This window comes from Musca vetustissima, unplaced genomic scaffold, assembly GCF_032173495.1.
Source record: "Musca vetustissima isolate MV318-11 ecotype Yass unplaced genomic scaffold, APGP_CSIRO_Mvet_v1 utg351, whole genome shotgun sequence".
Lineage (NCBI taxonomy): Eukaryota > Metazoa > Arthropoda > Insecta > Diptera > Muscidae > Musca > Musca vetustissima.
Genome location: NW_026879789.1, coordinates 64,097 through 82,996, shown reverse-complemented (window position 1 = coordinate 82,996; position 18,900 = coordinate 64,097). Strand labels below are relative to the sequence as shown.

At 34.1% G+C, this 18,900-nt stretch overlaps 1 protein-coding gene across 1 annotated transcript in view; it reads right to left on the bottom strand.

The window, feature by feature from the left end:
• LOC133324946 (uncharacterized) overlaps positions 1–18,900 on the bottom strand; it is a gene marked incomplete at its 5' end in the record, with an annotated part of 107,649 nt that overhangs the window by 37,338 nt on the left and 51,411 nt on the right. The window contains 3 exons of the mRNA XM_061533768.1: positions 3,391–3,532; positions 4,169–4,206; positions 4,249–5,544. Coding sequence (XP_061389752.1) covers positions 3,391–3,532; positions 4,169–4,206; positions 4,249–5,544 — 1,476 coding nt within the window. The remainder of the gene's footprint in view (positions 1–3,390; positions 3,533–4,168; positions 4,207–4,248; positions 5,545–18,900) is intronic.

Below are 18,900 nucleotides of genomic sequence, written 5' to 3'. Positions count from 1 at the left end.
CAATATATAAATTTTTATTCAATTATTTTTTCATTCATTTTATAGTTTTTGCTATTGTAATTAACTATATAATTTGTTGTAGTTAACTTCAGAATAAACAAGTGAAAAAAGCGTTAAGTTCGACCCGACAGTTGCTTGAAATGAAAAAGTAGGGAACATACCAAAAAGTGGACCTATACCGACAATTGTACGAAGTGATTATTGTAAACCATAATGTACACCAAATACTAATAGCAGAATTTTTAATGGAGAATTTTCTTAAAATCTAAGAACCCAAAACCGCGGACCGATATCGACGACGCATAGTAAGGTGGAACATGTATATAACATATCCAAAATACTGCAGTTTAGAGGGCAAATGAGAGATGGCCTCACATCACCAAGTTTTTCTTTCGGGGGGTGTATGTATGTATTTTGTATGCGTACGTTCCTGGGATAGCAACGGGATAACTTTCCCTAATGCTGGGGAGGATTAATGCCTCAAGAGTCTTTGCTAGTCTTCGTGAAATCGGCCTGTATGATTCACCTTGCCAAGGCTTCTGTAGCCCTGCCCATTATCCAAGCTTTGGGAACGACGTGGGATGCTATCGACAAATGGAGGACTTTGGTCAAGTATTCAACTTCGGATTCGTCCAGCTGTTTAATCTTTAGATAACTTAGTCTTACGAATGACACATACAACATCAACCATTGTAAACTGTGGTGGTACTTCCTAGGCGGGAAGAAATCTTATACGACATAGTACTCTTGTGTCGCCCTGTCGCTCTCAAGATGCTCGACGAACTGTCGATTAAAATGACTGGCGCATCTCTTCGGATCAGTTACAATTTCGTCGTTAAATGTGACAGAGGTCCTATCACCCTTCTTACCAGGGCGGCCTGCTTATGAGGCGATTATGGGGATTTGGTCTGAGCCAAGAGAAATGACTGGCTGCCAGTTGACATAACACAGTTGACAGATCTAGCGCGCAGAAAATATAAGTAGATTTTTTACTGTATGTTTATCGATATTTTGGATAAGAATAGATTTAGATGGACAATTTTAATTATTTTAATTTTAATTTTAATTTTTTTTTAACCCACTAAGCGCCGATTTTTTTTAGAAAAAAACGTAATTTTACTATTTTGAAGCTTTTTAAACATTTATTACTAAGCAACAGTTTTCGTTATAACTAATAGTACTCCTAAAATAGGAGCTTCTTTTAAAAATTCCGAAACATTTGGAGGGTAAAAAGTGGGTTAAGTGCAAACACTATTGTTATTATATGTATCTTTATTATTGTTAATATTATATATCTAAAACATTAAACTATATAATTTTATACAATTTAGGCATTACATAATAATACTAATCACATTCAGAATCCGAGTTTTGATCTGAATTATTTGGTAGCATTGGATCCTCCAGTAGTTTAAGGACTTCTTCAGCTAGTGGCTCACTATATCGATGGTTAAGAGGTGTACTACGAGACAAACTTGATATTTTTGGATCAGAAGAAAATAGCAACCTATTGAAAAGATCCCTCATTGTTTCCTCACGACTAATTTTTCTGGGGTACAGTTCCCTGTAGTTCCCTGCAGTTCCGAAAGTCCTTATTTCTGGATTCCATGGCTTCTTCAGACAACATTCCTATGGGCAAAGCTGCACATTTAATTACATCAGCTCCATGCAGTAATATTTCGTGTATGCTTGAAGGCATTTAGAACCAATGATATAATTCCACGAAAAGAATAAATGTTTCCTCAGTAAGTTTTTTAAATGACTCTGCGTTAATAGCATATCCACAGTCCATGGTTGAAAAGATGATACTAAAATTTTTAATTATTTTTTCATCAACACCAGTTATCGACGATGCCAAGCCAGGTTGGCTAAAAAAAGCCATAAAAAATTGCCATCGTTTGTTGTTCCAGATACTGACCTAGGTGTGTCAAAAATAATATGCATTTCTTCCTTCAAATCTGTAATGATACGTGCCATCTTCTGTTCGAATAGAGGCCGATCGGAGCTATTAATTTAACCAGTCGGTATGAAATGTGCAATATACATTCCAAACATCGAATCCTTGCATGTAACAAACTGACAAACTGTATTCGTATAAGTTGATGTTTGGTGTTAATGACGAAATTTTGTTGTAATTTGTTTATAGCGAAAAGCATAAATGTAGGTAAAACCGTGTATTCATGAATGTTAGACCAATGGTATTTTTTCAGGGTATTTGAGAAGACTCTTACAACCGATTTCGATGTAATTTCAATTTTTATTTAAAAAGACATTTGGAATAAGTGTATATTCAGTGCATGAGTTTCAAATCAATGTTTGGAGCAGCTTACTTAAATACACTCATACTCACACCCATTACTCAGGAACCATAGGACGGACATTTTGAACTTGTTTTGTTCTTATCTGCTATGCTGTGATCTATTCCAAGTCATATTTGATCAATTATGTCAACAAAATTCACAAATTTTTAATTTTGATTTGAATAAACCCTTAAAAAAGCATGTTTTAAAAAAATTACCATAAATCCGAGAGTGGCAGGAAGTCGCAGGAAAAAACTTAGTATGACTTCGAAGGCCTTGCAACGTGTGATGTTAGATGCTGCATATTGGGCTGCTGTTGAGGAGTTCTGAACGGTGGAGTTCGGTACTATTGGTAAAAGTTGCAGAATAGGCCTTCTGTTCAAATTTCCTATAGTGCTGTGGCAGATGTGAATATTTTAATTAAAACTGGATAGACAAATTCTTCAAAAATTAATGTTCGACCAAGGTCGCATTTAGTTTCAGAATGGGATGACTCAATAATTGATATGACATTTTGTAAAGCGTGCCGAGTTGATCCTCGCATGCAATGTACTAAGTTTTCTGGAATGTGGTTCGAATTTCGATATAGATGCCATACATTGTTTCGATTTTATCTATATAGAGAACCAAACTCCCAAAGATTGGACGATTAAGACCAAATTTTACCTACCTAATTGAGTCCAGAATGGCGTATTTTCAATTTTATCGAAATCTGTTCCGATTTACATAAAATTTCGTCCTTAGAATTTGGAGAGAGAGTTAAATGCGACACAATAGTAAAGGTTTCAATTTGCATGCTACAGTTGCACCACATGTGCTACGAATGCTTTTCCATCCTGATATAAGTATAGTAGGACTAACAGATCTGAATTATTAACTTTATTGAATAATTGTCTAAATTTTATTTTTCCTATCTTACAGATTTCATTCTATTTTATTTCCTAAAAGCCTCCAACACTTAAAGTTAGGAAAGTAGAAATTTCAATAGATGAAAATCCATATATTTTGTTGGTGTAATTCATATATGTCGCAACATACATGCTATTAACCGATCCATTGAATATAATTTAATTTTTTATAAAGGACTTACCATCAATATACACGATATGCCAAAAGGATAACACCACCATGTTTCCAGCGTTATTGTTGTTGTATTACTATATACAATGAATAGAGCATCGGTGCAAAGTTTGATTAACAGCAGGCAGCCAGTTCGATACAACAGACCAATTCTGTAAAATGGAGAAGGGGTGGATGGTTAATATGACGAACAAAACGGAACGAGCAGTCAAAAGAGAATAAAGAAAAATTGTAATATTTTGTATTTATTTACGTCAAAGTAAGTGCTCAAGTTAATAACTATAAACAAAGGATAATATAAAGTTTGTTTGTGTGTATGGGTTTCCCAGAGAACAATGTGTCAATGACATACAAAGCCTAAGATTTTCAAAGAATACCAGTCCGGGGTGGATTTTTTATATTTCTACATGTCCTATGTTTAATATTTTTAAACATATACAGATTTTAAGTAATACAGACAGATGTGTATTTTTAAAAATATTTTTTATGGGCCACAGACAGGCGTGGATTTTTTGACGGATAATAACAGACGTTGATTTTTTAAAAATATTTTTTGACGGATAATAGCAGACATGGATTTTTTAAAAAAATATATTTTCCAACATATTAACAGGTGTGTATTTTTTTTAAATATATTTTAAAACATTTTTCAAGGATTTCAGATAGGAATGGATTTAAAAAAAATATTGTTTTCAAGGACCTAAATTTGGTTTTAAGTATTCAAATGTTTACTGTGTTATCCCGCACTCTTCCACAACACACACACACACACATGCATTCACACCTACCTTTGTCGCATGGCTGTATTGAATTTATCCAGTTGATGCTGTTGATGTATTGATGGTGGTGTTGATGACTGTTGTGGCACTGCTAGGGCATTGTTTGTGCCACGACGATTTTTATGCCACAGCCATAAAAGTTTTTTGATTAAAATCGCAAATAGAGCAAAAAACAACAAAATGAACAGAATATCAACGCACAGAAATAAAATAAAACTCATAGATGGTCCAATCATTGCAGGAGAAGTGGCGGAGGAGGATATTGTCGGGTCACCACCCACTGCATAGATATCTTCATTGTGATCCATGTTAAACATTGAGTGTAGCGATATATGAGGATTTTGAGGGCGTGTTGAGGATGACGACCAGAAGGTTGTTGCCGGGGAGGTGGCAGCTTTTGAGCTATACGATGTGGCAGTAATTGTTGCCATATCCGCACTTTGCATTGTGGTTGTTGTATTAAATTCCAACACACTATCACCATTCGTTAGCAAAGGTGGCTCGGTGGTGCTGAAATGATTGCGTAATTGTGTAAAACCATCTGTAATTGTTGTCGTTGTAGATGCGGATGTAGTTGTTGTACTATAACCGCCAACTCCCGATGTGGCAGCTGTTGTTGTCATTGTTCCCATAGCAGTTACTGCTCCAGAATTCATGGAATGGCTCATAATTTCCAACCACCAGTTTTGTGGCCATTTACCGTTAATTGTACAAATTAAAGGCGATGTTATCGCAAACAGTAACGGCAGCAGCCAGCTAATGCCAATGGCTCCTCTAACACCAGATGCGGCCATTGTCATTTGTTTTCCGCCACTACCACTGCCGCTGCCGCGTGTCGTTGTCTTGCTGAATCTTGCCGGTGGCTTTAATAGAGCCGATGCTGAACGTCTTAGTAATGTATGCTGCGAATTACCATCATTGCCTCGCGATGCCTCCGAATCCTTGCGTGTGTTATGGACTGGTGTTGTCGTGGCACTTATTTGGGTGATACTTATATTATTGCTGCTGGCCAGCGAATCCGATGTTGCAGATGCTGATGATGACGAGGCCAACGACAATGGTGTTGTGGCCTTTTCTTGGTCCATTTTTGTTGAATGTTTGGTTTTCTTTTGTACTGCAGTTGTTGTTTTTTGTTGTGGTGGCGTTGCACTACCGGCCACTGTGGCCATTATGTTAGTGGCGGTAGCAGCTGGTGTTGTTGTAGTTGTTGTTGCTGCTGGCGTTGCGGGTTTCTTATTTAGTTGATGGTGATGTTGTTGCTGTTGTTGGTGGATTACCTTTTTGGGTACCAATTCCGAGTGTATCACTAATGCAATAGCAATTAGTGTAGAGATACCCAGGAGAAGTAACGATGCCAATGATGAACTAATTACCGGTTGCCAGTTCTAAAAAGGGGTAAAATAGAGAAGGATAATAAAAAATATTAGAAAATTAAAATTAAAAGTACAGGTAATTGTAATAGAAATTAGTTGATTCTAGAAAGTTTTGAAATCGGGTTTGATTTGGATAAAGATCCCATATATATTTTCGTTCGATTAATGCAAATAGTGCATTGAAAAGCCTATGGTTGTTCGCTTTACATGAAATATTGCAAAGGGTATTGGGTAAAGATGGAATCAGTTAAATCGGTTTATATATATTTTCATTCGATTTCATCTATATGGTGTACTAAATAATTAAAGTTTGTCCGATTGGGGCGAATTTGTGCACAACATACCAAATTGGACGTGTATTGGATTTTGTAAAATATAGTCCGATGTAGATATAACCGCTATCTATTTTTGTCTGAGTTCACGCAAATTATGTACCAAATAATAAACATTTCTCCGATCGAGATACAATTTTGGACAGCGCAATAGGTCCAGATTTTCGTATAGATCCCACACATACGTTTGATCGATTTCATACAAACCGTACCGTACAAGAATCCTCTACTGCCCGATCGACATGCAATTTTAAAAGATTTCAGAATGTGCATGGAATAACTTTCAAAAACGATTTACGCATGTCCGTCTGTGCGTCCGTCCATGTATTTTTGTAAAAAATATTACAGGCCGCATTTATGATCCGATTTGCACGAAATTTGGCACAGCGTACTGAATTAGGTGTATAATGTTGTGTGTTACGAGTGTTAAGTTTCCTGAAAATCGGTTCAGATTTAGATATAGCTCCCATATATATTTTCATCCGATTTAATGTAAATGGTGCAGTCCCTATATATCTTTCGATTTGCACGAAATTTGGCACAGCGTAATGAATTAGGTCTAGAATGATGTGTGTTAAGTTTTCTGAAATCGGTTCAGATTTAGATATAGCTTCTATATCTGACCAAATAACAAATGTAGTATCGATTGCAGAATGACATGTTCACTGATCCAATTTCAATTTAGTGGTCCTTTAAAAATGCGACGTCTGTTAGGATTCATCTGTTGAATATACCCAAAGTTGTGAAGGGTATCATATAGTCGGCCCCGTCCGACGTTCCTTACTTTACAATTTTTTATTTTGAAAATAAAATTATCGTTAACAAGCTGTTAATTTATTTCAAAAATACACTAGAAAAATTTACTTTATTACCATTTCTACAAAAAAAAAAAAAAAAAAAAACTGTAAAGGTCATTACTTTACTTTAACTTTCGTATAAACCTATTTCTTTTGATAACATCCTTGTAAGAGACTTATCATTTAATTGCGATATAAAAAAAACAACAACAATGTTCACCTCACATATATAATCCTTAGGAAATATTTAATAGCTTCGTTTACATCATTAACGTTTATTTCCTCCCCTTTTTATGTGCTCATAAGCGATAAAATGAAAAAAAAAAAGAAAAGGAAATAACTCCTAGCCATTTAATGGCAATCGATAAATAAAGGCGACCAAGATGATATATAGAAAGGATTGTTGATAAGTCAATTTATTTTTATTTTATTTATTAAAATTATGTTCAATTTATTATATTCGTAAAGATGACATAGATATTATGAAAGAGTATATTATATAGAGATGGAAAATGATATATAAATGTGCTAAATTTTTATTAACCGTGGAAAATGGAGAATTTGGAAAGAAGGGAAATGTTCATTAGTAATGAAATGATGATTAAACCTTCAGCGGTTTTTGTAGAAAGTGTGTTGGGAATCTTTCGTTTTTTTGTTCGTGAGATTGTCGACATTTTTTCAAAAATTATGTTAATAAATCTTGAACGATTTTGTTACCCACACTTCAATAGATATTTTACTCTGCGACGACTTGAATATTAAGCCATAATCCAACATCCTCTCTGACCTCCTTGAAAATAATTATTCCACATTTCTTATATTGCTTCTATTTTTTTTTTCACGTGCCAACAATATCACATTACACATGATTAAAATAATTTACATTTCACAGATTTGTGTCATTTAAGAATTCAATTATACGAACTGTGACATACATATGTAACAAACAAATATTTGTTCATATAAATGACTTACGATTTGTGTCATTTTTAATGAAATTAATAAAACATACAAATAATTATGTTTGCACTTTAAGAGATTAATTATTTCTTTTGTATTCTTCTTCTTGAATATCTTAAAATATAATGGAATTTTAATGAAATCCCAAATAAACATTTATGTATGTAAAAAGAAACACATTATCGTAGGCTTAATGATATATGACACAGCATTTACATAGAGAATTTAACACTGTAATACTGATTTACAGTGGCTCGCAGTTATGAACAAGTATAGAAAATTCAAACATCGAAATATTTTTTTCGCGAAATCTGAGGAAGTTTTCATTATTATTAGCTATAAAAATAAAAATAAGTATATTAAAATAATATTAAAAAAAGACGAGTAAAATGTTAGTCAGGCCCGACCGAACCTGTATGTCAGTGATTTAAAAATCATAAAAAATTGAAAAAAAAATTCTGTGGAAATAAGTTTTTTATTTACCACGAATACGGAAAAGGGAATTGACAGCCACTTCGGACTACCAAAATGGGTCATGTCCCTCCTTATAGGGAGGATTGATCGATGCTCGGAAAACATATTTTCCAAATTACAAACACTTCCGGGAGAAAATCTATCTTAAGGGGACCCCCCCATTCTAGGTGTCAAATTTGATTTAATTCGAATCTACTCTAATTCTAGAATGTCTCTACAAAATTTCAAGTAAAAATCTCAAGAACTCTTGAAGATATAGCCGATTTATTGTGCTAGCATTAAGTGACTAGGATAAAGCCAATCGGTGAAGAACTTCCTTATTTTTTAACTTATTTTGTGGTCAAAAATATGAGATTTTCCAAAAAAATTAAAAGTTCCGCTATTTTGTTAATTGTTGTGCGAAGTCAATAATCCTGGTTCATACGAGAGCCAGACATGTATGATCAATATTGGTTCAATTTTTAGGATAGTCTCCATATAACACACTGCATTTTGAAGTTTTGGGCAAGTTTCACTGGGTACAAGATCTGATTAAATTACGGTATTTTTTTCAATTTTCATAACTGTTTTTTTAACCGATTTCTCAGGTTCTCATAGGGTGTCACGTCTTCCTACCAAAATTGAGCAATTCCGATGTATTTATACCCTACACAACTATGTTGTCAGAAAAAAGTTTGTAACGCCGCGAAATATTGGTCCTTATGACGATCGGTATACTGATAGTCATATCTCGACTAGTTGAGTCGATCTAGACATGTGTGTCCGCCCGTCCGTCTGTCCATTATAATTTGTAAACCCGATACATGGACCAATCTTCACGAAATTTTGTATGTAGGATGAGTTCTGGCCAATGAAGACCCCTATTGTTTTTGGAAAATATCAGTTAATATTGAGGTGATGAAATGGACCAAAAACATTATTTTTGTCCGTTTTTCTGGTCGCTCCAGAGGCCACAATTATGCATGTTTTGATAAAGATCGGTCAATATTTAGCGGATCAAATGGATCCTAACTATTGTGTGAAAAATGACAAAATTTTTATTCTATAGCGTATACATTTACTCCTGAAGGACTTTAAATTAATACCAATTATATTGTCGTATGTACTCCGATGTGGGAGATACACTTAAATATTTACAGGTGCTTACGTACTGCGATATTATTTAGTAACCCATTACCACACTAGAGGGCAGAATATAGCGCTGATCGGTTTGGAATTTTCCATGAGATTCCAGTTGTGATCAAGGACAACGCATATAAATTTCTGTGATGATCAGATAAAAATTTTGGGATGAAATCGAAAAGCCGAAAAAGGGCTGTACTGAATATTAGTAATAATCGGAATATATGTTACTGTAAGGAAGAGGTGCTGTTGACCCCTAATCGGGCAAGAGGGTGCAAATATCATGAAATATTGCCCAGGCTCGGAATAAACATCCGCAGAACGTTAGAGTTTCGTGGTAATTGTGTAGGGTATCGTATGGTCGGCACCGCTCACTGGTTTTAGTATAGCTCCTAAATAAATGAACTGACCCATTTTGTTATTTTGAGGGCTTACGCCTCATTTTCCCACCGATGTGGCTGTAATTTGGAATAAAGCGATAATGATGGGTGGCACCCACATGTATATATATATATATATATATATATGCAGCTGCGGTCAAAATAATAGCAGCGTATTGCATTGAAATATTCCTACTGAAGAAAACCATATTCTTCTTTTGAAATCGCTTAATGTTTTTTGTTCAGATTATAGTTAAAACGTTACCAATTGCTATCTATTTTGTAATTTTAACAGACTGTTTTGTATTTTGAAAATATTGTGTAAATAAAATAGCAGCTACAATGAAAACATAACATTAATTCATATTAGGTTCTTATATAAAACCGAGATAAAATACATTATTTTCGTGGATTTTAATAATTTGTTGCACAATATTTGGTGCGTAATACTGCTTTACATCGTGTTGCATTAAATTGACTAAGTTATTACATCTTTCGCTTGGACTTTTTAGTCAAGGTTCTTAAATGTCACTCCAAAACAAATTTTTATTCATGGGTTTACCTATGACGGCCTTCTTTCTGAAATTGAACTACAAATTTGTAATCGGATTTAGATCCAGTGACTACGCGGGCCCTTCCATAATATCTATATTGCTGTCCTGAAACAATTGTTTTGCTAATTGACTGTTTTGAGTTGGATCATTGTCCGGTTGAAATTTCTATTTTATATGCATTTCATATTCAGCATAATATGATGCACCATTGATCGCCATCCATTGTGTATAAAATAATATCTAGGTCTAACTTCGCAGTACAAGAAAAACGCTCAAAGCGTCATATGTGATCCACTTTCTTCGATAGTTTTAGGGATCAGATTTTTTGTTCTGTGGACGTCTTATATATTGTCCGGATCCAGTTCCACCATTAAAAATTATCTTGGAATCTGATCACAGCATTTTCGTCCGTTTTCCAAATATTGATTGTAAGGTGCGCTGTTTTTTTTTTTTTTTTTGACCGCAACAGGGAAATTTATCTATATATTCGAGATAGCCTATTAATTAATTATTAATTTTGCTCATTTGATCTGAAGTACCTATAAGTTGGCATATGTGATTCCTGTTGAAGAAAACACTTCATTCAAGATTTTTTAAACCCTTCATCACATTGTGGTCTATGTCTTTGTACATATGTTTGTAAAAGGCGAAAGGAAACGAGTTAGACATATGGTTCGTTTTGAGAATATGCATAGAATCACTTTATGAGTCAATTTATGCATATCCGTCCATCCGTCTGTCTGCCCATGTTAAATTGTAAATAAAGTACATGTCGCATTTATGATCTGACTTGGATGAAATTTGGCACAGCTCATTTATTTGCCCAAGGACAAACCTTATTTAAATTGGAAAAACTCGGTTCAGATTTAGATATACCTCCTATATAGTCTTTGGGCCAATCGGACCAAAAATGGGCCGATTGGCACAAAATTTTGCACAGCATACTGAAGTTTCTATAGTATAGCGTGTGTCAAGTTTTGTTGGAATCGGTTCAGATTTGGATATACCTCCCATATATAGTTTCGTACGATTTTAAGTAAATGGTGCACCAAAGATCCAAAAACTAGGCCGATAGGCACAAAATTTTGCACAACGTGCTGAAGTTACCGTAATATAACGTATGTCAAGTTTTGCTAAAATCGGTTCAGATTTCAATATATGTAGCTCTGATTTTAAGTAAATGGTGCACCAAGGACCCAAAAATAGGCCGATTGACAGAAAATTTTGCACAGCGTACAGAAGTTACTATAACCTAACGTGTGTAAAGTATCGATGAAATCGATTCAAATGTAGAAATAGCTCTCATATATATTTTCGTCCGATTTTAAGTAATTGGTGCACCAAAGACACAAAGTTAAGCCGACTGGCACAATAATGTGCACAACGTACTAAAGTTAATATAGCCTAACGTGTGTCAAGTTTCGTTGAATTCGTTTCAGATTTAGATATAGGTCCCATATATATGTTCGTCCGATTACACCTAAAAATTTTACAAGGTGTACCGAATATATCTCGAATGGCATGTGTTAAATTAACTTTAAATCGGTTCTGACCCAGAAACAGTATGTCAGTTGAAGTCAAAATTGAGCACGCAATATTTATAATTGAAGTCGAAGTCGCTTAAAGATAATGTTGAGGGATTTGTCTTAGAGTGAAAAAGTTTGCGTTTTGACCTTTTAATTTTTTTAAATTCGGTCTAAGACATTATTTGGGGATCAAAAGATTCAAAATTTCCACCCTGATTTTCCTTCAGCTGATCCTTGTACATATATTTATGTTGAAACCTTGCACCAGATAACCAAGATAGAGTGCTATGATCATAAAATCTGAAGTGTCTTCCGACAAATGAGCACAGTATGAGCATGATTTACTCCATTTCCGAAGATAGTATAGTGGGTCCCAAGAAATGAATGTTCTTCCAAGGATGCTTAATATTCAATAAGAGTTATATCAGTTGTAGTACCGGCGCCTTACAGCTCCGGTACTACTTCATTTTCGCTATTCTGAAACGTTGACCGCAATTTCGAAATGAAGTCACTATAAAGTTGGCATTCCAAGTCCATTTCATATCCATCATATAAAGGTTGCAAATCATTTTGAAGGTCCTAGCCTAATTTTCCAACTAATTATAAGGATAAACATCTCTGGGTAGAAATTTTGCAGTGTGCGTTCGGATGTAGCCCTCGTATATGAGTTCCGACCGTAAGGTAATGAGATCTAGAATCAACATTCGAGGTATTACGAACCCAGGTTTAAATTTAATTCTTGCTTGCATTTACTTAACTCTAGAGAAATCTGCATATTTTTGTAATCTTAGACCAATTCCGAAGTCAGAATACATGTTGATACCCCAAAACAGGAAAAAGTGAAAAATCCATTTCATTTGACTATGTTAATTTTGTAGGCTTTCAACAGATTATTTCCAACTGTTGTTTGAAAATTCTCAGGAATAAAAATTAAAATTCTTTTTGTTGACAAGACGTTAAATTTAGATTTGTCACATTTGTGTGGATGAGTGCTTTTGAATTTTTATTTTTTCTCCTTTACTCGAATTGTAAATCTGTTGACATTTAATTTTCATTTACATATTTTCTTTTTGTGTTTTTTTTTTTTTTGGTTACTGGCAGCAAAGTATCCATTGCAAATACATCTGGGAATTCGTACAGCTTTCGGTCATATGAATAACTTTCAACAGGTTAAAATTTACATTTGTCGGATTGTTATTTGTTTTAGAAGGGGGAGGAGGAGGGGAATGGGAAATCATATGGCGGATCGCATTTAAATGGTAAGACATTTTTGGTAATTATGAGAAGTAAACGAAAAACGAAATATCTTGAGATTTGTCCCTTTAGGCGACGGTTTAGGTATTTTTTAATCTTCGGAAAGTTATGACCCTAACTAGGATAATTACAATTGTTTCGGCAAAACCTATTCCCAGGAAAATAATAACCTTTCAGTAAATTTTGCATATAAAAATGTTATTTATTTCATTCAGGGGGAACTTTTTTTTTTTGATGGAGGTGGGCTGTGCTATACAAATCTCTTCCATTACAAATCGTAAAATTCGAAGTTGAAAAACAAAAGAAATTCCCAAAACCATTCCGTTTTCCATTCATTTCAATTTAACATTGACCTTGGGGACAGTTGCAGAAAATTTGAATTTCATGTATTTCGTTTTTGTGTTTGTATTTGAATTTTAATTTTGTTTTGCGAAGTAAATCACAAACAAATTATTATTTGGCACAATATCTTGGGAATTTGTGAGAGTATTTGTGTGTGTGTGTGCGTAGGTTTTCAAATGGATTTTGTGTGGCCACAAACAAACAAAATTCTAAATACATTTTTTTATGCAAAAAGTTAACTTTTACAATTTAGAGAAACATGCCATAGAATTGTTGACATTTGCAATTTGGTCTCACCGTTTGGGGTCAAAAGTTAAATACTCCAATGTGATGGTGACGATGATGATGATAATGAACTTTTCAACCACATTTACAACTTTTGATTGTGACAGGTTTTTAAACTTTGTAAATTTGACATGAATGCAGGGGGTAAATTTGGAAGTTAATTTAATTAAACACTTCCAAGAATTTAAACAATTTATTTAGATGTGTGTGAAAAATTAATAGAGTGTAAAGTTTAAATTCTGTCAATTTAGCTCTACTAAAGTCATAGGTAAACATTATTAAATATGAGTTGGAAGAACTGAAACAAATTGTATTCGAAATTAAGGATAAAAAATAGCAATGAAGCATCAGCCCAAAGTACTGTTTGATGAATTGAATCGTGACTGATGCTCGCTCATCGAAAAAATCCTCAAACTACTGTAATTATATAATTATAGTTATATGAGGCTATGCCTAGGAGATCATGTTGATTACATAGTGTAAAATTGAATATTATCGATATCATTATATGAAATGCCTAATTAATGACATTATGCCAATTTTGAAATATTTTAATTGTTTATCTCAATTCTTTTCTTCAGGAGGTATCACTATATTGAGGAGATACCTAAATGTCTGCCGATTTATTTCACAATATCTTTTCATTATCACAATATCTTTAGAAGCCGGAATGCTTAAAACAGATGGCTAAATAGTCTTTGTAGGGTAAAAATTGACTATTCCCCGTTACGACTGCCCAACCGCAACACGGAACAAATCAGATAACTATTTTAATATAAAAAGGGGGTTATATGAGGACTACCCCAAAAAAGGGGTGAATATTAATAATTTTTGGTGGGGAAATTTGTTTCCATATACGACTACAAAATACCAAATTTCAGCGAATTCTGAAACGCGCTCAAGACAATTCGGTGAAAAAATCCGGTCAAAATCCCCAAAAACTGGAAATTGAGAGGTACCCTTACATGGGGGCTACCTGAAAAAGTGGACCTATATTTATAATTTTTAGTACCCAATAAGAACCCAATTTACCAAATTTCAGCGAATTCGGTTGAAAACCGCGCTCAAAAACCCTAAAATATCGAAAATTGGGGGGTACCCTTATATGGGGGCTACCCGAAAAAAATAGACCTATATTTATAATTTTTAGTATAGAGTTATGCTACCCAATAAGAACTCGAAGTACCAAATTTCAGCGAATTCGGTGGAAAAATGCGATGAAACCCCCAAAATACCGCAAAATTAGGGGTACCCTTATATGGGGGCTACCTGAAAAAGTGGACCCATATTTATAATTTTTAGTGGAGAGATTTGCTACCTAATAATAACTCATTGTACCAAATTTCAGCGAATTCAGTTGAAAAACGCGCTCAAGAATCTCAAAATACCGAAAATTGGGGGGTACCCTTATATGGGAGCTATACCTAAACGTGGACCGATAAAGCCCATCTTCGAACTTGACCTGTCTGCAGACAAAAGACGACTCTATGCAAAATTTTGGCGATCTATCTCAATTCGTTTATCGAAAAAATAAAAACATTTCAAAAAAATGTTCGCCTGTTTCATTGGTAAATCAGGTTTTGAAGTGACTGTTCCGTCACATAACCAAAAAATATTCATCTGACGTTAGGAGTGAAAAGTATTGAATAGGAGGATAAGAAAATTAAAATCTCTTAATGCACCTCAAATGCAACCATTCTCAAGCAGAAGTTTCCGGCAGGCGAAGACGATAAACCAAAACCAACAATATCACTCATCAAAAGGCATCTCTATGAGTTTGAGAATTACAACCAAATTGTTGTTGTTGTTATTGGAAACAACATGAAAGAAGCTTTATCATTCGTAAACTCTTCAGAGTTGGTGGAATCGATTTATAATAGAACCTCACCCTGGTTTTCCTTCATCTGATTCTTTTACATATATTATCGTTAAAACCTTGACAACAGATACCCAATATATGGTGTCATGATCATAAAATCGGAGATGTCTTGCGGCAAATGAGCACAGTATGAGCATGATTTACTCGATTTCAAATGTAAGTTCGAACTTTGGATACCCTCCACATTAGGAATAATGCCAGTTACGTGAAATGAAAATATGGGCAACATAACAAAAAGTGGGCCTATACCGACAATTCTAACAAATTTGATGAAATTTGGCACAGCTCATTTATTTGGCCTTAGGACAACCCCAATTGAAAATGGGAAAAACGGCTAAGATTTAGATATAGCTCCCATATATAGCTGCGTCTGATTTTAGGTAAATAATGCATAAAAAACCCAAATTTAGGCCGATTGATTTCATGTAGGAGCTATGCCTAAATGAAGGCCCATATAGACATTTTGGAACCTGACCTAGTTTGTTAACTTGATATTCTCCAAAGGATGAATGATTACAACAGATGGATAAATCGACTAAATCGTCTTAGAATTCCATAATTTATGGGGTATAAACTGACAATCTGATGTACAGAATATCCCCCATACTATGGTGGAACCTATACAGACATTTCTACAAACCGATTATTTAAACCAAAATACAAATTTGAGAAATTTTTAATGGAAAATTATACCCTCAGCCTTATGGCTTATGAGGGTGTATACCTTTTGACACGGTGAAAATGTATCTCATCGAAATATTGGTTCTAGACCCCATGTTTCATTGGACCAAACCAGTTTCAGAAAATTTTTGATTGCATCCAAACTTTGTCTATCCTATTATTTCTTCCAAACTTAGTTTAAGTCCGAAGTTGGGGAATATCGTTCTACTCCTTCTGGTACCTCCCACACAGGGTTACGGCTAGGCCTTAATGCGGGCTATAGTTAATTATCGAACCTTACGTTCTAGTTTTTATCCCGCAGGTGAAACGATTACAACAGTGTCTTAGAACCAAACCCAAAACGACAAAACAAATCAGATAACTATATATTGAGACTACCCCAAAAAACATTAAACATTTTTTGGTAGGGAGATTTGTTACCATATACGACTACAAAATACCAAATTGCAGCGAATTCGATTGAAAAACGCGCTCATGAACCTCAAAATACCGCTGTCCGAAAGAACTGAAAAAATATATTCATAATTTTTTGTGGAGTGATTTGGTACCTATTAAGAACTCAAAATACTAAATTACAGTCAATTCGGTGGAAAAATACGATCAAAATCCAATGTACTAAATTTCAGCGAATTCGGTTGCAAAACGCGCTAAAAAACCCCAAAATATCGAAAATAGGGAGTATCCTTATATGGCAGCTATGCCTAAACTTGGCCCGATAAATCCCATCTTCGAACTTGACCTGCCTGCATACAAAAAACGACTTTGTGTAAAATTTGGGCGATCTATTTAAATTCGATTAGACGCTACAGTGATTATAACAGACGGACAGACGGACATGCTTATATCTTCTTAGAATTTTACGCTTATCAAGAATATATATAATTTATAGTGTCGGAAACGATTATTTTGATTAATATACCCTCCATACTATGGTAGAGAGTATAAAAATAAAGTATGCATGTGATTATGAAAATATTCCTTAAAATAAAAAAAATATGTGGCAAATTTCAATGCCCTATCTTAAATATTATAATGCATGATTGATTTTCTTATAATACTGTTCGTTTCTTATTGAATTCCTTCCCTGAAATACCGCATAATTTCAACTTTGTAGTCCATATTTATCGAACGATCTTGTGGCAGAATGCATGATGCACCACAGAATTTCAATCGACCGAACATAATGTACTTTTTCCAGTATTTTTTCTTCTGATAATCTCCATTGGGTTGATTGGTCCAAATATCTATGATTCGTCACCAGTTTTAACTTATATGTTGTAACCTCGGTGTCGTTGATGATGTTCAAAAACTCCTTAGCGAGGTTCATAGCAATTTTCGAATAGATATTCTGCTGCACATCCTTAAAATTATTTGGCAGCCGAATGATATGTTATATAAACAACAATCTCTTTGATAGTGAATCGGTGGTAATCCAAAAACAAATTTTTTCTCGCAACATTTGAAAAATAAATTAGAAGAAACTTCGTTTAAATATTAACAACTTGTTTCCTATACAAATCAAAATTTTCTTTTATAATTGTTCAATAAAATATCCAATATTTTCGATATTCTAGATGTGGACAATTAGATTCTCCACACTGTGGTACAGGGTATTATGTCTTTGTGCATATGTTTGTAACAGATAAAAATAATCGATATAGACCCATGGTTCCTTTTGAGAATATGCATAGAATCACTTTCTGAGTTGATTTATGCATATCCGTCCGTCTGTTGGTGTTAAATTGTAACCAAAGTACAGGTCGCATTTATAATCCGATTTGGATGAAATTTGGCACAGCTCATTTGTTTGGCCCAAGGACGAACCCTATTGAAATTGGGAAAAATCGGTTTAGATTTAGATATAGCTCACATATATATTTTCGTCCGATTTCATGTAAATGATGCACCAAAGTCCCTATATATATTTTGATTTGCACCAAATTTGGCATAACGTACTGAATTGAACCTAGAGTGATGTCTGCAGAGTTTTGAGAAAATCGGTCCAGATTTTGATATAGCTCCCATATATAGTTTCGTCCGATTTAATGAAAATTGTGCACCAAAGACCCTATATATCTTTGATTTGCACGAAATTTGTCATAACGTACTGAATTGAGCCTAGAATGATGTCTGCCAAGTTTCGTGAAAATCGGTCCATATTTACATATAGCTCCCATATATAGTTTCGTCCGATTTCATGTAAATGGTGCACAAAAGTCCCTATATATCTTTCGATTTGCACGTACTGAATTGAGCGTAGAGTGATGTCTGTCATGTTTCGAGAAAATCGGTCCAGATTTAGATATAGCTCCTATATATATTTTCGTCCGATTCGATTTGTATAACCAAACCTGTGACAAGTTTCGTTGAAATCGGTTCATATTTGGATATAACTTCTACATATATTTTCGCCTGATTTTAAGTAAAGTGGACATCAAAATCCTCATGTTAGTCAGATTGACATCAATTTTTGCACAACGTACAAAATTGAGCATAGAATTACGTAGTTGCATTTTTTAGAAGTACAGACATTGTCCAACGGATGTCCTATTGATATTTGTTTGAAGTCGATTGATCTAAGTCGATTCACATTTAGATATATATCACATATTTTATTTCATCCAATTTCATGTTCATAGTCTTTTATAATTGTTCAATAAAATATCCAATATTTTCGATATTCTATATATAGACAACAAGATGTTCAATATTTTAAAATGAAATCCAATGGAAAATTGAAAAACTAATAAATAAAATATATAACAAAACTATACCCATCTCA